At 40.1% G+C, this 24,025-nt stretch overlaps 2 protein-coding genes and 1 long non-coding RNA gene across 4 annotated transcripts; 1 reads left to right on the top strand and 2 right to left on the bottom strand.

The window, feature by feature from the left end:
- Window positions 1–3: 3 nt before the first annotated feature.
- On the top strand, window positions 4–7,632 carry LOC5520990 (protein regulator of cytokinesis 1). Of its 2 annotated transcripts, XM_048729022.1 has the most exons (17): window positions 4–155; window positions 660–975; window positions 1,234–1,302; window positions 1,436–1,600; window positions 1,784–1,957; window positions 2,113–2,262; window positions 2,577–2,647; window positions 2,797–2,873; window positions 3,279–3,415; window positions 3,661–3,756; window positions 4,822–4,968; window positions 5,046–5,116; window positions 5,225–5,276; window positions 5,582–5,737; window positions 5,862–6,047; window positions 6,682–6,741; window positions 7,121–7,224. In XM_048729022.1, exons 1-16 carry the CDS (start codon window positions 142–144, stop codon window positions 6,718–6,720), a joined length of 1,920 nt encoding a protein of 639 aa, XP_048584979.1. In that variant the 5' UTR covers window positions 4–141; the 3' UTR covers window positions 6,721–6,741; window positions 7,121–7,224. The 2 variants fall into 2 exon arrangements, with proteins under 2 accessions (XP_048584979.1, XP_001640887.3); XM_001640837.3 differs by lacking the exon at window positions 6,682–6,741 and having other exon boundaries at window positions 7,121–7,632.
- LOC125567943 lies at window positions 4,217–4,564 on the bottom strand. The gene is made up of 2 exons (XR_007311915.1): window positions 4,526–4,564; window positions 4,217–4,350 (listed from the first exon to the last, which is right to left on the bottom strand). It is a non-coding gene; the product is annotated as an uncharacterized LOC125567943 (long non-coding RNA).
- Window positions 7,633–10,716: 3,084 nt separating the features above from the next.
- On the bottom strand, window positions 10,717–23,149 carry LOC5521080 (serine/threonine-protein kinase 32B). The gene is made up of 11 exons (XM_048729023.1): window positions 22,818–23,149; window positions 22,680–22,735; window positions 22,263–22,588; window positions 22,143–22,180; window positions 21,058–21,147; window positions 19,331–19,434; window positions 18,687–18,803; window positions 13,391–13,516; window positions 13,071–13,178; window positions 12,520–12,599; window positions 10,717–11,854 (listed from the first exon to the last, which is right to left on the bottom strand). Exons 1-11 carry the CDS (start codon window positions 22,867–22,869, stop codon window positions 11,743–11,745), a joined length of 1,209 nt encoding a protein of 402 aa, XP_048584980.1. The 5' UTR covers window positions 22,870–23,149; the 3' UTR covers window positions 10,717–11,742.
- Between the last annotated feature and the right edge of the window lie 876 nt (window positions 23,150–24,025).

Genomic DNA, 24,025 nt, shown 5'->3' with positions numbered 1-24,025 from the left:
ATCAGCGAAGAGAATTAGAGTCACGTGAGAGCATCAAACGGTTTTTGCGGGCAGTTCAAATGAAGGACGATTTTAGTTCGGTCGTAAACTCGTGGAATCTTTGATCTAACAGCGACAAACCAACTCCAAAAACGCCAAATAATGGATATCGACAGGTAAGTAAATCAGAAAGTTCTAGTATATATATGTATATATATATATTCCGGTCCTAGCGCAGAAGAAAAGGGATAATGTTATTGGAAATGTATCGGGGAAAGATCTGCTGCAAACGGTCTGAAAATCCCACGATCACGTTTGATCTAACTTATCAATCTTAAAACTGTAAATGAAGATCACCTGATATCCTCAAACTAAACTTTGATATCGATATTATTACGGCCATTGAGCCAGTTTTATTGGAATGGATAGATTTTCAGGGCTTTTAAAATTTGATTTTAAGTTCTGCAAGCCGGGCAGAGGATTCTGTTCCCTCCAAAACGTATCAACCTTTGATTTTACATCCTAAAACTCCTATATTCTATTTGAAGTCTCTCAATAAGAGCAACGATTACTTTGTAGAATATGCGTATGATATTATTGATCCTGTAGCCATTTTCTATACGAGGTGTCCAGATTTCAAATGGTAGACGAACTTCTCATGTCGGTTGTTGTTTCTACAGTCCAAGTGAAAACACCGTTCAAGAGGTGGCGAATGCGGGTTCTTTAAAAGATCGCAGCGTTCAGATGATTAAAAACGAACTTGTGTCTTGTCTGGAGAACTCAATGGAGAATTTACAAAAGATTTGGAATGAGATAGGTATCGCTGACGAGCAGAAGGAAGACAGAACTCAAGTTGTTTTGAAGCACCTACAATCTTTGCTCCAGGAAATGGTTGAGGAGGAAGAATTACTAAAAAATACACTCCTTGCAAATGTGAAAACCTGTACTGAAGAGCTAGAAAAGCTTAGCCAAGAGCTTGGAGTCCCATACCCTCAGGTAATGGTAGTCTACTGTAAAAAGCACATGTCAATGGGACGAGAGGGGAAGCCTTTTTACAGTATAAGCCCCCAACTCTTTGTGCTACATACAGTATTTTGTATTTGGCGCATATATTCTCTGTAATTCAGTACCTTTTAACCTGGAAAGACACATATTTTAAGCCCAGGTGATCAAAAACTGTTTTATAATATAAGTTATGTACTGGAATACCTTAGAAAATTCTTTTCACTTTTAACATCTTCATCGCCTCCACAGCTGGATCAATCTCAAACTATCTTGAGACTTGAAAATGATTTGAGGACAAAAGTGGATGAGCTGAAAATGGTAAGTTTCTGGATAAGCTGAAAATGGTATTTTTTTCAGTATTTTGTTTCACCCTTCATCCTCCATTCTAAGTGGTTTTGCAATTAAGCCTTTTTTTCTTGATTGTGACTGATTGCATGACCTCTTAATGTAGGAGAAACATGAAAGAATCAAAGTACTGAAGGTGTTAAGGGATACTGAGAGGCAACTTTGTGATAGACTCCGCCTACCATCACACAACATTGGAGATGTTGTTGTGCCAAACAAAGAGCAAATGAGAGAGCTCGAAGCTAACATTGATTACCTACAAAAACAACTGGTAAGAAAGATGCAAGTAAAATTGCCATAACATGCAGCTACCTGCAAAAACTTTCTGACAGGGTGCTTTTTGGAAATGCACTTTTTTATGTTGATTATACTTGTTGCAGTTTTTCTATCCTGTTACATAAGATTTGGTCAGCTCCTACTATTAAAAACCATGTCATTTGTTTTGATCATACAGCAAAAGCGAACAGATGAGTTTATCAGAATGAAAGCAAGCATCCAAGGAATGTGGACAAGCTTGGAATATAGGCCACAAACAGCACTTGAGAAGAAAATGGTTGAGCCAAATTCAGAGTCCCACTTTGAGCTTTCCGCAGTCAATCTTGATGCCCTCAAAGTGCTCCAGTTAGAGGTAGATAAACTGTGTAATTTTATCAGTCAGTTATGTGCCATGCCTAGTTTTGTACGCTGTATTTAGAAAAAGGAGTGCTTCTTTTCAAGAGGGCTCCTGTAAAAACAAGTCTTTGAAATTTGTCACGCTATACAATAAATATTTTTCTCTCTTAGCTTGAACAACAACAAAGAGCAAATTGTGAAACTGCGGCCAAGCTTCTGGATGACTGTAAATCATTGTGGAAAAAACTAGAAGTGGATGAGGAGGAACAAGAGGCATTTACTGCCAAGTGGAAAGGATTCAAACCATCCACAATTGCAGCTGTAAGTTATGTTAAAATCAAGCCTGTCAAGGCTGCCAGTGAATTTTGCTGGATAAAAAAGAAGTAAAAAGCCGGCTTAGTTATGATGGCCTTATAAAAACTTTTTACTTGACTTTTGCCTTATCTAACCAGCTCAATCTCCTAGCCAACCAGCAGACAAACTCTGAGTTAAAAGAATATAACAGTAAAAAGAATGTAACAGAAAATGTTAGTGATCCTACTGTAAGTGTGTGAGAGACAAGCAAAAGTTTTAAAGTCACCCAGTTTTCTCTGCTTTTGCTTGTGTGTAAACCTGCTCCTTTGTTTGTGCAATAGATGAAAGATGAGAAGCAAAGACTCCAGGCGCTCAAACTCCAACACATGCAGAAATTCATCGAGGGTTTAAGGTACCAAGACACACTTTTGTAACTTATTTTCTCCATGTTCAAAGACAAAACAGCCTATAAAAACAAGGATTTATACTTCTGGAGTTAGGATTTGTTGAATAACTTATTATTATATTAAAATTTTCTTCTGCCATTTTTTTTTATCACAGGGAGGAACTTGTGTCTTTTTGGGACAAATGTTATTATGGAGAAGACCAGAGGAACACATTCGTTCCTTTCTTTGACAGTAAGTCTTTTTATTTATATAAATATACCTGGAGTATGGTCATACGAAAACATATGTGGCCTAGTGTGTTTTAGCATGCAGTATCTGGCTCTCACTCCTGTGGCCCAGGTTTGAGCATATATCAATGACTCTAGCTTTGGATTTCTCCAAGTTCATGCCTTGATTTGAATATTTCCAGTCTTCTTTGATAAGTACTACAGTACAAGTAATACTAAGCTCGAGGTCCTTTCTCTCCAAGCAGCACTACACTAACCTCAATCAAAGGGATGCTAAAGAACCACTGGGGGGCATCCAACCAGTTTACAATACCTGCACAGGGTGCTTGATTTGGAGCTCCACTCTGATGCACCTTCCACACCAGTGTATAATTGTAATAATCTGCGTGATCACATCTTGTTCACACAGCCAACTTCACGGAGGAGCTTTTGGCAATACATGAACACCAAGTGGAGGTGATGAAAGGGTTCTTTGAAGAGAACAAGCACATGTTTAAGATGGTGGAGAAACGGGAAACCATGTTCAAAAAGATGGAAGAACTAGAGGTAAGATCAATGACAATTGGTCATCAGAACAATGTCATCATCATGACAGTATCATTAACTGTTTGCCTTGTTTCTGCTGACCTGGTTTAAAATGACAATACAGTTTAAAAGAATTAACAATTCTGTGATTCTGAAAACAAGCATCTTACTCTTTATGAATTTTGCTTGTAATAAAATCGTTGCTTTTGATTTCTAATATCAAACTTTAGAAGATAACCTGATTTGTTTTTATTGTCATTTCACAGCTGAAGCAAAATGATGTCAATCGTTTCTCAAACAGAGGAGGTGCTCTGCTGAAGGAATGCCGCTCCAGGCGTGTCTTGGAGAAGGAATTGCCCAAGGTTTGTATCACGTGTTGAATTCTGGTATTGCTTGTGTCTTAAAGCCGCATTGTCACCAGTTTACTTCCAGAGGTACGACGGAAACCTCAACCGTTAAAAGACAAAAGAATCTATTAAAATCCGAGATATTAAACAGGCCATCCACTCTAAACTATCAACCACATCCTCAAAGAAACTTCCAATAAACACACTGCCTTCAATATTTTAAAATATTTTTCGCGTTTTCTGTTAAAAATCATCGGAGATTGTGGCGTAATCGACCGAAAGTAAACTGGTGACAATGCGGCGGCTTTAAGTCTGGCATATACAACAGTCTGTGCCTCTCACAACCATTTGAATTGCTCTTCACTTCTAGGACTTGTAAATATTTTGCTTAATCTCACCGGTAAAGTAACGTCCATACTTCAAAGGCAGTAATGCCTAAGGCCTTGTTATTATATAAGTAAATGACCAATAGGGCGTGGGGGTGCAGGGGAAGAGCGCTCAGAGCGCCTATCACTGGCATCACTATCGTTATCTAATCCTAAGATATCAGCAACTCTCTTCCTTCCCGGCGCAGGGAACTGCTTCTCAATCAGTGTCTGCAACACCCCTCTGTAATCATGACAAGTACTCAATAAGGTTATTGGTGAATCCCTTTCCACTGACCCCTAACATTTACTTGTTTTCTAGGCTTTGCAATACATACCCCACTTTTAAACCCCAGTATAAACACCCAGTACAATAAGATGATTTAATTATTTTGCCCATTTCTATGGGGTGTACTCACTTGGCAGTAGAGACAAAGTTTTCTTGTATCATCTCCCCCAGTATTTTGATGACTGAACGGTCTTATTGTTGTTAAGTCTGATGCAGGTAGCACGTGGGAAATCATCAGAACAATAAGGCATTGGAAATAAGAGCCTCCATGTCAAAACAAGTATAATGGTTACTTTTCTGCAAATGAAACCAACCGTTGAAATAGCCCTAAACCATTTGATATTTAGTAATGTTCATTTGTTTTGGATCAATCACAGCGTACTACCATAACGTTTAGTATTTTATAAATGTCTGTTATTCTCTCAGCTTGAAAAAGAGCTCCGTACGGAGATTGCCAAGTGGGAAGAGGAGAATGAGCAACAGTTCATGGTTCACGGGACGCGATACGCCGAGCTCATGGAACAACAATGGGAGAACTTAAAGATACAGAAAGAACAAGTTAAACAAGAACGGGTAATGCCAACCCAACGAACTGCTAATGCTTTGACCCGCTAGTCGGTTGATAACTCTCGTTTTGTTTCGTTTTAAAGCACAAGCGAAATGAAGAAATCATGAAAGAGGAGCTGGTCTTCGGTAGTAAACCTGTTACGCCCAAGAAAAGGTACAGACACTCTCTTGACATATTATTTATAGAAATAGAGTGCGCGGGAACTGCTTGCCAGCCATGTAGTGGATTTTGAGTAGAATTCCTCTTCCTTTCTGGTTTCAGGAGATTCATTGGTACCACTCCAACATCACGAACGCCATCGAAAATTAGAAAGGTGCAGAATATACGAATGCCAGTTTTATTTATGGGAACATATAGACCGTGCGTAGCGAGCGATCTTCTGCTTTAAAACTTGACTCCATACTTCATTCTCCCCCTTAAAATCCCCAATCTCCATGTACAAATAGTCGCCACCCTCTCTCTACACTCCATGCTACAGTACGCAATGTTGAAGGAATAACAAACTTTATTTTTTTTTCCCACCACCTGGTATCTATAGAGGGAAACAGATAAAGAGAAGTCATTTCCCTTTAGGCGTCTGAATTACAGTGCTAAACTAACACTTGTCTTTCTAATAAGGGCGACACTACAGCAACGCCAGGCAGACTCGTCTCAATGTGTAGATCTCCCAGGGTGGGTAAAATCGCATCCATCTGCCAGTCTCCTAAAGTCGGCAAAGGAGGCCGCCCTCCCATCGGTAGCAGCACCAAGAAAAAGGAGGTCGTTTCAAAAAGGGTGTGTATATACGCTCAATCCAGAATAACGGCACGTGAGAGCTCTTATTTTATTCATTGTCCAACTGCTCGTTGTTTGTTTGTTTGTTTGTTGTTGTTTCACGTTGGCACGTTCTCTTCCTTAGACTCCTCGAAGAATCTCGGCTCGTCTCCGGGCAAGACGACAGGTCCTCGGAGAGTCGTCGGTACTCAACATAAGCAGTAAGACCGGGGTGCGCAAGGCCGGAAATACATCGATCGTGGTCGGCTCCAAGACGACCAGCAAAAAAGATGTGTCCCTCATGTCCGTCGCGGATTACGCCGATTTCGCTGTGAGTAAAAAGTTCTATAACAGTGGCAAGAATGCTTGAAGTCAATGAATTTCTCTTATTTGAGCTCATCTGTCCAGTATTGGTAAATTTATAGCCAGTAAAAGTACCCCTTTGAGTCCCACTTTATGGCCACTTTTAGTACAATCTTTTTTTTTTTATAAGAACCTTTTTATAAGAACGTCCTGACTGAGATTTCACCAAATTTTAAGAACATGCTAAGAACATGCCGAGGCTCAGATTGGAAAAAAAATCTTTTTTAGTCATGATGCTTTCTAAAATCAATTTGTGCTCATAGTAACAACATCATTATTACTATTGATCATTAGTGTAATTCTCTTCCTAAAAATTCATCGGGTATTATGATCTTATATACACTAAAAATTAAACATTTAACATTTAACTTTAAGAACATATTCAGCCTTGAAATGTCCCAAAAATAAGAACGGCCCAGCCTCAACTAAAAATAAGATGTTCTTTTAAAAAAAGAGTGTACTACCCGAACATAGGAGATCAGAAGCGGTGCTTCTCCATGACCCCTGAAACAAACAAAATAACGTTATGCCTACCCGTGTTACTTTTTACTTGACATAGTCTTTGCATCTTTCGATTCTTGTTTTGTTGTGACTTTTCGCAGGGTCCTTTGCAACAAAGGATGCCCATAATGAGAGTGTAGCGTCTTCTGTGTGTCGTCACTGTATGTGTCAAAAGTAGTATAGCGGGAACGGAATTAGCGGAGTTTTGTGAGCGACACTCATTTCCGGTAAAACCTATCACAATAGGTGCGACAATATATTTCGTGACGGTATATACTCTAGATTGATTCGTGGGACTGACAACACAAAACGAAGAGGCAATCCAAGAGGCCTTTTTACGTAATTTCTGAGCCACAAAGCTTCGGCTAATCCTATGCCTATCCTGCTACCCTAACTTGATGATCCACCTCTCCGCTTCGTATTTCCATTTATTCGTGTGATTCTCTTATGTCACCCAATATACAGGGTGTCAGGGTGTGAGTTACGTCGATTTACAGCCGCGTATTGTTTTGTGCTAAAACTGGTTTGTTCTTGGTGCAGGTTGGTTTGGAAAACCTGGTGCAAGAGAAGAACAACAAATGTCGGAGCAGTCTTGCCGGGGGCTTGCCCTCTCCGGTGGCCGGGCCGTCTTGTAACTACTAAAATATAGAGAGAATTTACCATTTTAACATGTATGGTTTTAAGCAATGAGAAACCCGCGCATAAGAGTTTGGCTAAGAATCTCAAATAATTTTGTGGCGCGAGCCGGCGTCAAGTTACTGGCGTCATGGATTTAAATAACCCTTTTATTGTGAGATAGGTTCTTGTGCTTCACAGATCTTGGCGATGATAATTGTCAAAAGGCCAGATAATAAATATAGTGTAAATACAATTAAAATATGAGTAGGATTTAACAGGTAGATGTACCACTGATGATTTTCTTTTTTACAACATACTGTATACGAATGCTTTCTTTTCATTTAATTAAGTTGTTTTTAGTTGTGCGTTAAACTTAAGTTTCAATGTAAATAGCACTACATCTCCAAAAGAGTAAAACTAATTTTAAAATGAGATTTCTTTGACTATTGCTGTATTGAGTATCTAATATATGTGAAAAAAATTTATGAGTCTATTTTCCGTATGCGTTGAAGGAAATGTGGCAATTCTAAGCCAAAAGAAAAAAACACGACACTTTCCCTCGTTATAGTTCTCGCACAGGCGCGGTTACCCATTCTTCCGTGACGGCCTAGATTGGACGCCGTTTTTTTCATGTGCCGTTGTAAATAAAGATTAAACCAATTGCTTTTGTTCATTTGCATGCGTTTGCATTTAAACGTCACTTAAAACGAATGGCGTTCAAGCTATGTCTTATTTGACTAGTGCTGGATTCACACCAAAACCATGTTAATTTAAACAGGTTTTTCTTTTCCTGATAACTTACTTGCCAAGTTTCTCATTGTGTTGAATTCTTACTAGCTAGATGATCACTTAGTAACATGTACAGCACAGTCGATTCAGTTTTGTTGTTGGTTCTGTCCACTCTTGGGAGATTTAAACCAGTTTAATTAAACCACCTTTAAACTGGTTTAAGTGCTGGTGTAATTGCGGTATATACGGTGGCCCATAAGGAACATAGCCCTATAACTTATTCTTTTTCACCGAGTGTTGCTAACTCTCGATAGAGTGCTACTAACTCTCGACCCATGCGCCCGAAGCCGCTTCCCAAAAGTCCCGATAAACCCGGAAAATCGCCCGGGAAACCCCCGATAATCTTTTCAGGTGTTTCTCCAAACGCCCGCTATTTTCGGCCACGGAAAAAATCCCGGTAAGTTACAAGAGCTCCCGTTAGTTATTACCTAAAACTACGTTCCTTAATATTTTAAGCTGAATTTATAGATCAATTATTCCTCTTTAACTAGCCAAGTTGAAATATCCAATTTGGTGCTTTTTTCCGATTCTCGCCATTTTGAAGTTGTGTCTGAGTTGTAGCGAGTTTTTATCACTTGAGGAAACCATTCCACTGCCATATAAGAAGTGAGCCAATCACGGCTAACATCATTTTATGGGATTCCCTACCAGCCAATCAGGTTTATTTTCTGTCAAATGATTTGACATTTAGCTGTCACCGTGCGCCAACTTTGCGAAGGTATTGGAAGTTTTGCTACAAAATGATAATTTAACACTCTATCGAGAGTTAGTAACTCTCTTTCGAGAGTTAGTAACACTCTATCGAGAGTTAGTAACACTCGATGGAAATTAATAAGTCATAGCAAGAGAGCATAAGATAAGAGAGGGACACTTTGGTATAACCCGCGCGCCATGTCGAGTCCGAATCCGGCTATTTTTAGTAACCACCACTGCGCGTGAGGATTTGCTCCTTTTATTTTGTCCTTCTCCCTAGAGGGTTGCGTGTTGTTGTTTTGCCAACTCAAAAGGAATGAAAAGAGATCACGTAAAATAACTTGGAAAAGAAAACAAGTCTAACTTAAGTTACCAAGATTGGCAAATATACTCACAGAAAGCTAAATCCCTGAAAGTTTGACTGTTTTCTTTGTCTGAACGGCGAAGTCAAGTGAGAAAGAAAAAACCGACGAGCGATAAAATGGCTGTGATACTGCATTTGATTCAAATCCCGACTCCAGCTTGTATAATAACAACATAATAATATAACATGTAAAAATAACAACATCAAAGAAGTACAGTAATATCTCCCTCTTTATTTTCTCACTTTTACAAAAGCTCACATACTTCAGCTTGCTGGCTTTGATCATCACAAAAACGCATTCCCTCGCTACAAGGATAGTTTTATGAAATGTATTTTCTTGGATTCCTTTTCAATTCACCGAAATATTCACAAAAATCAATATTATATCTAATGTCTAACTTACAGATTATTTTTGACCATTAGGAAGGTAATGAATGTTGAGAAACCACGGTGAAGCAGCAAGTTAGAGCAAAAACGGTGATTGAAGCACGAGGTTTTTCGCTCTTGATTTTGAATGAAGTCTCGTTTTGGAAATCTTGCAATCCTCGAAGTTCTGCATCTCCTAATAAACTGCAACTGCCCGTATCCTTGATGCTAGAATGACATTTTCGATGGTATTTGTGCAAATAGGGTGTTTTTTTTTTTCGGTTTCATGTCAAAATAGCGGCAAACAACAAGATGTAAATGCCAAAGCGCGGGGGTAGGGTGAGTAAAAATGCTCACGCGCAGTGGTGGTTACTAAAAATAGCCGGATTCGGACTCGAAATGGCGCGCGGGTAATACCAAAGTGTCCCTCTTTTATCTCATGCTCTCTTGGTTATAGGGCTATGTCCCTTATGGGCCACCGTGGTCATAACCTTAGCTCGGTCTCTATTCCCGCTGAACCTTCTAGAAACGTTTGCAACGCAGGCTGATTAATGGGGAACGTCTATAAAGCGGCCACCTCCAATAAGTGGCCCAGGCCACCATTTTTCTATCTCTAGTGAATATCTGCCGTGGGCGGCGCTAAACCTGTAAATACACATAGACCGTTTTCACGATGTTGAGCGAGCATCCAAAATGCCACAGATTGGCGGGCCACAGCTGATCCAAAATGCAGACGAAGGGGAATGTGACCCCAAAACTCAGCAAAAGAAGCAATCTGGCAGCTTCATCTGTAAACGCGTACACCTTTAAAAAGCCGCAATCACCAGTTTACTTCCGGTCGATTACGTAACAATCTTCGATGTTTTTTTTAACGGAAAACGCAAAAAAATAAATTAAAATAGAGTTAAAGCAGTGTTTCTATTGAAAGTTTCTTTGAGGATGTGATTGATAATTGAGAGCGGATGGCCTGTTAAATAGCGCGGATTTAAAGATTCTATTGTCTTTTAACGGTTGAGGTTTCCGTCGGACCTCCGGAAGTAAACTGGTGACAATGCGGCTTTAACCAATCCATTTCCTTGCTGTGTGCAGTCAAGTAGTTTTTGATGAGAAAGTGAAAAATGGAAAACCATCGATTGGTTTGATTACACGCTCTAATCCCAAACAAGACAAAGATTTTAGATTCGCCGAGGTCGCGCAAAAACGATTTGGGCCATAAGTAGTTATACACGTGTTTGACACGCTTGAAACGTTTGACACGCCCATAAAAGAACTATTATGGTATAACATCGATAAGAAAAACACGATACAATTCTGATGTATGATTTATTCGTGTATTTTTTTAATGTTATGGTAAAAGCTTTTTTGACATTCATATATTATTCCATTCAACATTTCAGTAAATCCACTTTTATATACATTTAGACTTTGTTGAGTGAGTACCACGCAAAGCACTATCGTACGAAAAAGTATTCAATTTGATTTCAATTATTTATTCACACATTTAATGCGAAAATAGTAGAGAGAATGCTAATTGATATTTAAAACTCGATCATAAACTCTTGATATTTAAAGTGTAGAGTGTTTGTACATTTGATATAATGACTTTTGTACATTTATTATTTGTCGATTTTGAGATGAGAACAGTGCAATCTGCAGGATCGGTGATCCAGCCTGCTCCTCCTCGTGAAGGCGAGCGCTAAAAACGATTTGTATTTTAAAGTGGGGAAGCTTAAATAAAACAAGGAAAACAAATAAAACTAAGACTGAAACTCGCAACGAGCTCATTGAAAAGTGAGTTTCACCAATGTTACCCAGCGACATGTCAAGACATGGTTAACAGTATTGCCGCTAATGGCGACCTTCACACATCCTTAAAGTAAGGCCAATTTTAACAAGTAAGCGGTGAAAGGAGACACGAAAAAATGCGGCTCCTTTTCTTCAGTAATTTCCCGCTTGCATCTCCTAAGGACTGATTTCACACGCGCGTGAGCCTTTACATATCGGCTTCCTTCTCCGTCTTTATTTCAATGCCGGATTTAATACGTGAAATCCTGTTTTCACGTCAACTTGCTGGGCAATATACAGATTTCGTGATAAAATGCTGATCCGTTTAGCATGACATTACGTGCTGGTGCGGCCTATTATGCGACAAAATGAGATCCACACAACACAGACCCCAAGTCTGCCCCGCCTCACGCCTTCTTCCTGTAGCCAGGTTTATCTGTGTCGAACAGTCGATCTCTCCAATACCAATAGCCGCGACCTTGCCTGATTCGGCTATCATCACCTTCTCTATCTGTGGCCAGCGCCTGATTCTGCCTTCATGCCTCATTCAGTTGATTTCCGTCACTGGCACATCGTCATCAACATCATGTGCTCGTTTGCTTGTATCTGTCTCTTCGGGTAACGCGGTATCGCATGACTGCAACGCTTCCTGTAAACACCTTGGACATAACACAAAACTACATATCAGCCCTAGCCTCCTCTGCAGGCGTCTCGAGTGATTTGGGAAAAAAGGCTTTCTTCGATTTCGGTCTTCCTGTGGCGTGTTTAAGAAATAGTGGGGCCTGGTTAGGGGGGAAAAGGATTTTGTCTCCCTCTCCTCTTCCGGCTACCGGTCCAACACGCCACAGGAACCCCAATCCTTAAAAATACTGAAAAAGTGAAACAAACAAAAAAAACTGCGGGGGAGGCCAATGTCAGCCCCACAGTTGGTTTCAGACATGAATACACGACCGCCACACTCAAAATTCATCACGCCAGGTTCCGGTCAGTGGTGAACTGGGAATATCGAGTGACTTAACTCGAAACCACCAAAATAAAAATATTACCAAGAGCTATTCCACTTCAACTAGCGGCGGAGCCAGGATTTTTAACAGGAGGGGGCCCAAAAGGCCTTTTCAAGGCATTGGCTCTTGTGTTTTAGATAATGTCACATACATTTACTGCATTTTTAGCTGATAGAAGGGGGGCCCGGGCCCCCTGGGCCACCCCCCTTCCTACGCCCCTGCCAATTACCCGTTAACCTCCAGAACCTTCGAATCAAAATAAATAAACCATTTCACTTTTACCCAGATCCTGAAATGATTGTTTTACATCGGATACTTACTTTTCTCTGTTGTATATCTTGAATGTCTTTCTTATTTCATCCAATGATACCTGCATTGGATCGGTACTAGCTTCGTTATCCTACCAAAAACGTGAAGGTCATTTAAAGTACAACGGAAGTGAGTAATAATGCGGCCGGGGGGGGGGGGGGGGGGGGGGGGGGGGTTCTCCGATATCAAACGGACGGGGATCATCGTCGGGATTTAAAAAAAAAAACCTAAAAGATACTAAAGTGGGCGTGGTCTGGTTATTTTTAACCCTAAAATAAAGTGGGGATCGTTGGGCATGAATTTACCCCCTAGAAGATACCTCAAACAAACGTAAATAATAAGTGATCTAAAAACACCGGTTAGATGAGCAATGGCTATAATAGCACCCTAAAAGATGAAGAGGTAAAAAAAGAATCTAGGCATTCTCATCTACACCCTAAAAGATACCCAAGGCCCCAAATTTAAACCCTAAAAGATACGACGATGACCCCCGTCCGATGGATATGAGGAGTACCCCCCCCCCCCCCCCCCCCCCCCCGGGTAATGCGGAGATTATACTCACGATTTTACTATTCATTTTTGCAAGTCTCTTTTTTTTCTTGTGAAGGGGCTTCGATTCAATGATCATCTCTTCCAGTTCATATGTCGGATCACAATTAAGATGATCTTTCTGCAAACAGAAAAAAGGCCCAGATTAATCAGAAAATGGTGGGATTGCTGTTTCCCACAAATGGAATTTTTTGTAAATTTAATCTCCATTTATCTGACGTGGACACTATTTCATAGTCCCGCCATAAACAAAATCTGCATTTCTACTTCCAAACAGGGCCCCTTAGAAACTTGAAGAAAGTCTATGGAAATCCACTTTAGTAGTTTACTTACAGGAGGGACAAAAGATGGCTTCAGTTCTTTTCTATAAACCATCTCCCAGTCGACAGAAGCCATGAGATGTTCTTCTTTAAGGTCTTCAATCGTTTGTAATCTTGACTTGGGGTCTTGTTGAAGTAACTTCAAATACAAAGACCGACATTTAAATGGCTTCAAAACATGCTATCCCATATCTCTGATCTTTAAAATTTTAAATTTTGTGCAGACCATATTTGAACTGCTTAAAAGTAGTTAGAAGTCACTTTAAGCATGAGTTTCCAAAACACTGAGAACAGCAATAGAATTGGATGTGAAATAGATAGAGTCCAACTCTCAAAATCCCACATGAATGTACAGTAAGGTAGAATGTACAGCAATAGAATTGGATGTGAAATAGAGTTCAACTCTCAAAATCCCACATGAATGTACAGTAAGGTAGGTACATCACAGTATGTAGTGTTTGTAGCAGCATACAGTCGAACCTCTGCCGCACTCTATTATGCGGTCACCCTCTATTCAACGTCTCTATCATGTATACTATAAACTTGGCACCTATTCAGCAGCCACCTCTATTAAGTGGGCACGGTCACCATATAGATAATCCCGTTTGCCAACTTTCATTTTATTTGACCTCTTTTAAGTGGGCGCGGTCACCATATGGGCCGTCACGATTGCCAACTTCCATTGTATTTTACCTCTTTTTAGTGGCCACGGTCACCATATAAGCCGACCCGTTTGCCAACTTTCATTGTATTTGACCTCTTTTAAATGGGCGCGGTCACCATGTGGGCCGTCCCGTTTGCCAACTTTCATTGTATTTGACCTCTTTTAAATGGGCGCGGTCACCATGTGGGCCGTCCCATTTGCCAACTTTCATTGTATTTGACCTCTTTTAAGTGGGCGCGGTCACCATATAGGCCGTCCCGTTTGCCAACTTTTATTGTATGTGACCTTTTTTAAATGGGCACGGTCACTATATGGGCCGTCGCGTTTGCTAACTTTCATTGCATTTGACCTCTTTTAATAATAATAATTTATTAATTTATATTGCGCTTTTTTCATATAATGATCAAAAGCGCATTACAATATAACTAAATGTTGAACTAATATATACAATAAAATTTACAATTATAATCGAAAATAATATGAAATAATAGATTCATAGGAAAAATATTGAATAAAAAATAAAATAATAAAAATAAAAATATCTTTATATTGATGATTATGTGATATCAAGTGTTAAAAGCTAATTTAAAAAGATGAGTCTTAAGTTGCGCTTTAAAATTAAAGATACTGCAATTGATGGTGCGAAGATTTGCAGGGAGAGCGTTCCATAATGTAGGTGCAGCAACACTAAACGATCTGTCACCGAAAGACTTCATCATTTTTCCTGGGGGATGCATTAAAGAAAGGCCCTCATTTGAGCGCAGTGAATAGCGCGCGTTATTCTTAATTCTAATGAGATCAGTTATGTAACGAGGAGCTAGCCCCTGAAGAGCTTTGAAAGTGATTGGCAAGATTTTAAATTTAACCCGATACCTTACCGGCAACCAATGAAGATTTCTTAGCACAGGCGTAATATGATCGTACTTTTTGCATGACGTGAGCAGCCTAGCTGCAGCATTCTGCACCCTTTGCAATTTACCCATTTCTCGTTCTGGTAGTCCATAAAGGAGTCCATTACAAAAATCTATTCTACTGGTAACAAAGGCATGTAACACCATTTCTAGTTTATCCTTAGGCAAAAATTGGCTTATTCTCTTAATATTGTGCAGCCAGAAAAACGCTGAAATACAAGACTTAGAAATATGGATCGACATAGAAAAATGTGAGTCGAACAAGGCACCAAGATTGCGCACTTCTGAAACGGGCATAATATCTATATTGCCAGCACGAACTGAACAATTATCTACTTTCAACAGCTGTTGTTTCGATCCGATAACAAGAAATTCAGTTTTATCGTCATTGATTTTTAACTTGTCCTGGTACATCCAAGTACGTAAGTTATTGATGCATCGTTCCATAGCATCCAAAGAATCCGCTAGGTCCGTCTCACTATTGGGATCAAAAGATAGATAAAGTTGTGTGTCGTCAGCGAAACAATGTGCATCCGGCAGATGGGCTTGTACTATCTCAAAGAGCTTGGAGGTGTAAAGTACAAACAGAAGCGGGCCAAGACAGCTGCCTTGTGGGACACCAAAACGCAGATCAAAGCTGTCCGACGTCACCCCCTCAAACAACACACGCTGGCTGAGCCCTGATAAATATGACGTAAACCACTCCAAAGCCTTCCCAGCGATGCCGAAGCTAGCAGTTAGACGTTGGAGCAAAATTGAGTGATCAACTGTATCAAATGCAGCACTTACAAGTAATGTAACGCGCTGCGAGTTCATATTCAATAATATATCATTAGCAACTTTGACCAACGCCGTTTCCGTACTGTGATGCTTGCGGTATGCAGACTGTAATAGCGGATAAAGCGCTGACTGAATAAGGTGATTATCCGTCTGATTGAAAACTGCACGCTCAATGAGCTTGGAAACATAAGCTAAATTGCTCACAGGACGCAAGTACTTGAAGATAGATTCCAATCCCTGTTTCTTTAACAGTGGTACGACAATAGCCTCCTTCCAGCAGTCAGGAAAAATTCCTGATTCTAACGCGTTATTGATTAGCTTGGTGATCACGGAAACGAGTGGCTCACTACAGGATTTCAACAAGTGCGTAGGTATGGGATCGAGGCAACAAGAAGTACATTTCGAATTCTTAATGAGCATGCGTACATCTTCCTCAGTCAACAACTTGAAAGCTTCCATTGAGGGACTAGAGAGACCGTTTCTACAGTACAGTCATTCACCAGATCACCGCTCTGTACATTCTCCGAGGCACTACAGCCCTTGTCAAGCTCATCACGCAGTCGATTGATTTTTTCCACAAAATACTTTCCTATGTCGTTTGCCAATGCTGATTTATCCGCATAGTCCGAGAAGCATAGTGAGTTCTTTTCCACTAAAAGATCTTTCACAGCACGAAATAACTTGCCTTGATTATCAGAATTCTGACTGAGAAAGTCAGTCAAAAAAGCAGATTTGGCTTCTTTCAGCAAATACGTCACATGATTTTTGTGTCGTTTGAATGAGGCGAGATCATCAGCAGACCTAGTAGTTCTCCATTTTCTTTCTGCGCGCCTGCGCACTCTCTTAGCCTCACGGATTTCCTCAGAATACCAGGGCACTTGGGGTCTGACTGTAACTGTTTTCGTCTTGAGTGGCGCATGGCGATCGAGTAATCCAGCAAGTGTTTTGTTATAACAGTCGACCAATTGCACAGTCTCCGAAGGTGGGTCCTGACACAGTTCCGAGGCAGACAAATCACTCATGAATGCTGTTGTGTTAATAGCCTTCACCTTCCTAAAGGATACCTTTTTCCTAGAGAACTCCGGCATTGAAACATTTATGGCGAAAAATGCTATACAATGGTCTGAGAAATAAGAGCCAGGTCGGACATCATGTATGAGACTGGAATCTAGAGTCCTTGAGATAAGCAAATCCAAGGTGTTCCCAGAGATATGAGTAGGGAAGTTAATGTGCTGCTGTAGACCCATTGATGACAGTAGATCTAAGAAGCGAGCTGCATCGTTATCAGAATCGATATTAACATGGATATTGAAATCACCAGTCAACACCAGAGGCTCAGTTGTCATGACAACAGACTCCAGGAACTCGGCGAATTCCGAGATAAACATGCTCACAGTGAGCGGATGACTTGACGAGTATGGTGGCCTATAGATGGCAAGTAAACGCAGACGAGTAGAGCCTGACACAATTGTCCACTCCGAATACTCAAAAGAATCATAAATACCCGCTCTTGCTTTTTTAACTACAAGTGAGTCCCGTGCCAATATACCAGTACCACCCCCATTTCTGTCTGAGCGAGGGTGATCGAGTAGTCTGTATCCCGGCGGTGTGGCAGCAATCCTAGCCGCAGAATCTCCAGGTTTTAACCAGGTTTCGGTAATAACCGCAATGTCGACATTAGAATCGCAAATATGGTCAACAAAGTCAGGCGCTTTATTCCTAATTGACCGGGCATTGAGAACACAACACCTCATAAACTGAGGTCTATTGTTGTGAACAATTGCCGGCTCTGTCAATGGAACTCGTACCAGATTTGAATAATAGCGCGGAAGATTTTTTGGTTTCGTCTTGGTATGATTTAAATTGTTCTTATGTTGAGGGCCAGGATTCATAGACACATCAGAGTAGATTGTAATGTCGATTGGTGGATCATGTCCGGCTACAATTAACACAGTTTGTCCTCGCTTTGACCATCTTGAAAGACTCAGACGTGTTTTCCGAAAACCAAACTTCGACAAAGAGACCTTAACGAGCTGGCCAAGATCGATAACTGCCACTACTCTAAAACACGATGAAGGCAGAAGCTGATTTCCCATATACGGCTCGGCGATGATCTTAGAGAGCTTTGGGTCCGGGTTACAAAACACAAGATGACAAAATAGCACAGCAAATATCATAAACACCGGAGACCCACTCTTAGCCGCCATCTTCCTTGTCTGTCCACACAAGGTGGGATGTTGTGGTTGAAGTCCCGACGCCGCAGTCGGAGAGACTTAAAGTAGTCATCCCGGGGTTGAGGGGGCATTGAGTGGGTACGGTCACCATATAGGCCGTCCCGTTTGCCAATTTTCATTGTATTTGACCTCTTTTAAGTAGGCACGGTCACCATATGGGCCGTCGCGTTTGCTAACTTTCATTGCATTTGACCTCTTTTAAATGGGCGCGGTCACCATATGGGCCGTCCCCGTTTGACAACTTCCATTGTATTTGACCTCTTTTAAATGGGCGCGGTCACCATATGGGCCGTCCCATCTGCCAACTTTAATTATATTTGACCTCTTTTAAGTGGGCACGGTCACTATAAAAGCCGTCCCCGTTTGCAAACTTTCATTGTATTTGACCTCTTTTAAGTGGGCACGGTCACTATATAGGCCGCCCTGTTTGCCAACTTCCATTGTATGTGAACTCTTTTAAGTGGTCACATGATGGCCAAAGCTCACCCAGTTTATAGTCCAATTATGCCAGATTCTCTTCAAAGACTATAATCTCTTATATGTTTTAAGTCAGCCATGATGTTTTAAGTAATTATTTGATCTTTATAGACTGTTTGTGAAGATATGAATGTAGAGCTTGTGCTTTTGACACATTTTTGTTATTTTGGGCTAATTAACAAAATCTCTAATGAGCAGTCAACATCTATTAATGGCCACTTGGCCTAGTAGTCCCTGTATTACCTTTTGCAGGATGGTCACCATCGGTTCGGACCAGGAACAAGGATAACTGATGGATTGTGAGGAGAATGTCTGACATGCCTCTTGTATACTTGTGTTGGCAAGTATCTCGTAAGGTCTCTACAATTGAAAAGAAATCAGTCCTTCCCTGCCAATTTTTGATTCTGATACTGAGAAGCTATACATTTGCAGTGCACGAGTAGTTCTTACAGGATTTCTCCTCCCCAGATTACAGATACGCTCACCACTTTGTAACTCAGCCCTTTTCCTTGATACAATTTCACTTATAAGCAATCCATACACAGCAAAAAAAACTTAAAACATACAGCATAAACCAGTTAGGAAAAAAAAAAACAATTACACAAGGTTGCACAAAGAAAATAAAGCCATACATGCTCTCACAAAGGAAAAAACGTGGATTTTAGATTTGAATTGACTCCAAAAAATAAATATGTCATGCTGTCTATGATAAACTTTTGTCTAGACTGAAAAATTGTGTGACATTATTCCTGCTAACACATCGACTGGATCAATGAACTAAGCAAGGTAGGCACAGTGGCAACCTTAGATGGTACTGTCTAGATGCTATGTTAAAGTCAATACTTTTCAGCAGTTGTTTCATTATGCTGCTGAAGTTATGAACTTACCCTTAACCTAAGCATCTCATAGGCACACAGACCCAGGCCCCACCAGTCCACAGCAAACCCATAACCCTGTTTCTCTCCACAAGCAGTGTGAAATATCTCAGGAGCTGTGGGAAATTGATTAAAAAATTTTTAGCTCCTGACTCATACAGAGTTCAGCATTATAAAAAATTGTCAGCAATGTTGCTGACTTACCCATGTATGGTTTGGTTTGTAACATTAATGTGTTTCACATACCCATATATGGTTTGGTCCCTGACATTAATGTGTCTGACTTAACCATATATGGTTTGATCCCTGACATTGATGTGTCTGACTTACCCATATATGGTTTGATCCCTGACATTGATGTGTCTGACATACCCATATATGGTTTGATCCCTGACATTGATGTGTCTGACATACCCATATATGGTTTGGTCCCTGACATTAATGTGTCTAACTTACCCATATATGGTTTGGTCCCTGACATTGATGTGTCTGACATACCCATATATGGTTTGGTCCCAAATGTGAACTATAAAGCGTTGAATGTGCACTATAGTAGGAATTTGCCTAAGGCAAGCTGTGATTCGTCATATGACTTCACTGAGTGCAGAAGCTCCATCAGGCCAAAAATCTACAATTGACTTCTAAAAGGGCCGATAACACACCATTGAAGTTTAATTTTATTTTTCAATTCAAACAAGCACGCCCTGTGTTTGATTTCTCAATGACAATTTTTAGTCTTGTTTTTGTAGAAAATCGACCCCTAACGCTTTCCTGAATATGCCTGATAGTTCTTTAATGTTTTCTTGTACTTTAAAGTTGTCCTAGTTTGTGGTATGACTTTACTCTTTGCTATGTTTTCGTCTGGCAGTTTCAAAGGTCCGCACTCAATGAAGTCTAGTTGTGAATGAGGATGTCTTGTGCGAGAGCTTGTAAAAAAGGGGGCGAAGCAATCCGTTTTATAGTGCATGTTTGTGTTTAAAGAAGGACCTGCGGTATAAAGGCGCGCGCCTGGTCCAAGTCGTTATTCCCACTAGAGCTCCATAAAAAGAAGCAAAAGAGATATGATCAAGTTCGAAATAATGTCTTAAACATCAAAGGTGCAAAGACTACTATATTTTTAATCTCCTCTTGTGACTGGGCAGATAAGAAATAGAGAACGGAGCAATTTTGAAGCAGATAAGTTTTCAGGTTTCGTTATTTTTACATGCGCGCTGAAGAATAGCATCATTTCAAACGAGCGTGCATGTAGTGTGCACTCTTTTTAAATTTAATCTTCAATCACAAATTTTGTTGCTGATGCTGTAGAAAACTGCTCACAAGAAGCTTGCCGTTATTGACTTGTGTATACAGAACATTATTTTCAACTTCGAAATGATCAAAGTTAAGCTACAGCTTTGCTTTTTTATATTTACGGAGCTCGCACTTTACGTGGACTGGCGAGAATGATGACTTGGCCCAAGTCCGCGCCTTTTATACCGCGGGTCCTTGTTTAAATGGTTTCGTCCCTGACATTGATATGTCTGACTTACCCATATATGGTTTGGTCCCTGACATTGATATGTCTGACTTACCCATATATGGTTTGGTCCCTGACATTGATATGTCTGACTTACCCATATATGGTTTCGTCCCTGACATTGATATGTCTGACTTACCCATATATGGTTTGGTCCCTGACATTGATATGTCTGACTTACCCATATATGGTTTGGTCCCTGACATTGATATGTCTGACTTACCCATATATGGTTTGGTCCCTGACATTGATGTGGCTAGAGTCCCATCTTGCAGGATTGTAGCAATGTTGAAGTCGGTGAGGTGTACATGACCTATAAGAATAACAATTCATATTAGTCTAGTATCCCACTTTGAAACTGATGGCCAGAAAAATTCATAAGGGCAAATTAATGAAAAGAATGTGAATGATATAATTTCTTATTCTACCAAATGGCAGATCATCGTTGATTATCCTTGCAATTCAGCTTTTCAAAATCATAGTTCGGTAAGTAGAGATTAGCATAAATGACACGTCCAACTGCTGCCGATAAAAGCATCAAGAGCTTCTCTTCAACATTGAATTATACAAGACAAGTACTGTTTCTATTAGCAATTAAAACAAAGTAATACATTAAAATTTTCAGCTTTTTAAGGGGTTTGTTGTTCTAATGTTGAGATATATTTTACCACACACAGCCAAAACATCTTTAAAATTGTAAAAAAAATTAAAAAGCACCTTCTAATTTTTGTAATAATGCTTCAAATAATCATTGATTAAGAAAATTATCAAATCTTAATGGTATCCTTAAATTCAGTGTACTTTTTTTATGAAGCCTATATTCTCACAGTATGGAGTAATATGTGGTAATTATTTAAGGTTCGCACCTTTCGCATTTGGCTGTGATGCCTTTAATAAAAACAATTGTTGTACTAAAGTAACAGAGAATCAATTATAAATGCCGCTATAAAGGTGCGATATTTAAGGGGATTTCAAACAGTGTGGGGTGAAAAAACTAGGAAAATTAGACACAACAAGACTGATGTAATAATAAGGAGACTTGTTGTATCATGGTGTTTTCACGCTGGTTCTCTACAAGGGAAAACAATTGGTGATTAAATCCAATATACTGTATTCTGTTCAGCTGGAATATTACCAGACAGGAAACGAAAGAAAACGATGCGAAAATGGGATAAACGATACATAAATTGAAAAAAAAAAAATAGATGGCTATCTATTCAGAAATTTAGATTTTACAGTGACTATCTAGAGACACTGGCATTTAACATACTGAAAATGAAATTTAGTATAATTAATGAGTAGTATTACCTTTTTCGTCCAGAAGCATGTTGTCTGGCTTTAAATCTCTGCGAAAAGTCACAGGATGTCAGGTGTTTAAATAAGGATTTCACTCGCAAAACTCTCGGATATATCATTATCACATCTCACCTGTGGACGATTTTCTTGCTTCGCAGATATCCCAGTGCAAGACCTAGCTCACAAATGTACAGTTTAACCCTATTTTCATCAACACGCATTCCTTGCTGCAAATGATACCGAATGTCGCCTCCAAGAAGCAAATCAACCACCATGAATATATCCTCTTCGTCTTGAAACGAAAACCAGAGATTGACAATAAACGGATGCTCGATAGTTTGAAGAATTTCCAGCTCACGAAGGACGTTTCGCACGGCATCTTTTTTGATACAGGCACTCTTGTTCATGTATTTCATGGCGTACATAGCCTTGGTGTCTTTCTTTTGCACTATGCATACCTGGAAAATACAGCACAAAATTAAATTCCTCCTTACCCACTGCTCTTAACAATTTAATTTTCATAGACCTCCCGAAATTTCCTTTTCCTACCTTGCCGAAAGCACCTTTGCCGATAGCACGGAGAATCTGGAAGTGATCGAAGCAGACTGGCAAGACAAAACACAAATCGACAGTGTAAATTAGAGTACGGATACAACACTTCGAGAGAATGAGAACCATTAGAAGTACCTTCGCCGTTAACATCATAAGAAGGCCTCCGGTTGGATTGTAAGCCTCCCATCAAAGCGCTCGGAGCGCAGCCTATTTTGGTTGTTGTTCGATTCGAATCTACCCGCTTCAGCTGAGCCGAATACGGGTAGCTTCGCAAAACGGGGTTAAAACCAAACAATGTAGACCATTAGTACATCAAAACGTGACCTGGAACAATATCTTCGACGGCTAGGTACTTCGCGTGAAGCTCTTGGGGGAAAAAGGACATTTCATTCTCGTCAAAACTAGCGAAATTGTGAGGTTTCTATGGACAAGAAGTGACTTGGAACATGTGACGTATTTGTAAACACGCGTCTGATTGGTTGTTGCTGTTTCAGCTGGTGTTCAGTCAATCTCTTTACCAGCCCCTACCACCTTAGATAACAATCTGATAATTCTTTTCTTTCTCAGGGGCCGACCCACAGGTAGCCCAAGCTCTTTATTTGTCCCAAACGATATTTACGGTAAACATGGTGAAAAACAAAATTAGTGGAAAAAAAAAAACTTGTTAAGAAGAACGATAGACTACACACATCTTTTCAACAAGCTGTTTTTTTTATTTTTCACTAATTTTGCTTCTCGCCCTATGTTTACCGTAAATATCATTACGGGACAAATAAAGAGCTTGGGCTAAATGTGGCCGACCAATTACGGCTTTTGAAATGGCGGGCTTTGTGTGTGTGTGTGTGGGGGGGGGGGGGTAGTTATTAAAGGAATCAAAGAAATGATCTCCACTTCATGAGAAAAACACACCCTACACGCCAGTTACCATGGAAATCAATCCCTGCTAAACTGAAAGCCCGACCGTACTAGAAAACATACACACAGATTCGAGCGAAAAGGCTAGCGAAAATCGAGTTAGACAGGATATCAACGGCCGGACCCTTAGTGCGCATTTCAAGATCCAACAACTCTCACCGGCAATTCTCGCTTCCGCCAATCAAAATCATTAAACGGAATCTTTGCCCAGCATTGAAATGGTTTTCAAACACGCCACTTATCTGCTAGGCTATGACCATTATTATTCAATGTTATACCAAATGTTATTTCGCTAGTTTGAATGACACAATGGCACGGAATCCAGAAAGCCATTGGCAATTAGTAAGAGAGACGATTCACAGAGACGAGAGAGAGGAGACAGAGGGACTCTGCAACCTTAACCATGAAATATAAACATTTGGTGATTT

This window comes from Nematostella vectensis, chromosome 6 (genome assembly GCF_932526225.1).
Source record: "Nematostella vectensis chromosome 6, jaNemVect1.1, whole genome shotgun sequence".
Taxonomy (NCBI): domain Eukaryota; kingdom Metazoa; phylum Cnidaria; class Anthozoa; order Actiniaria; family Edwardsiidae; genus Nematostella; species Nematostella vectensis.
The sequence above is the reverse complement of the archived record's forward strand: the minus strand, read 5'-3'. Positions and strand labels throughout refer to the sequence as shown.

Bases quoted from the DNA above. Each gene is read 5' to 3' on its own strand.
- LOC5520990 (XM_001640837.3), top strand. The intron at 976-1,233 runs GTAATGGTAGTC...TCGCCTCCACAG, and splicing joins TTGGAGTCCCATACCCTCAG to CTGGATCAATCTCAAACTAT. The intron at 5,117-5,224 runs GTACAGACACTC...TTCTGGTTTCAG, and splicing joins CCTGTTACGCCCAAGAAAAG to GAGATTCATTGGTACCACTC.
- LOC5521080 (XM_048729023.1), bottom strand. From the start codon at position 22,869: ATGGGAGGCTTACAATCCAACCGGAGGCCTTCTTATGATGTTAACGGC. The intron at 22,736-22,817 runs GTACTTCTAATG...TTGTCTTGCCAG, and splicing joins TTATGATGTTAACGGCGAAG to TCTGCTTCGATCACTTCCAG. The intron at 21,148-22,142 runs GTAATACTACTC...TTATTCTTATAG, and splicing joins CATGCTTCTGGACGAAAAAG to GTCATGTACACCTCACCGAC.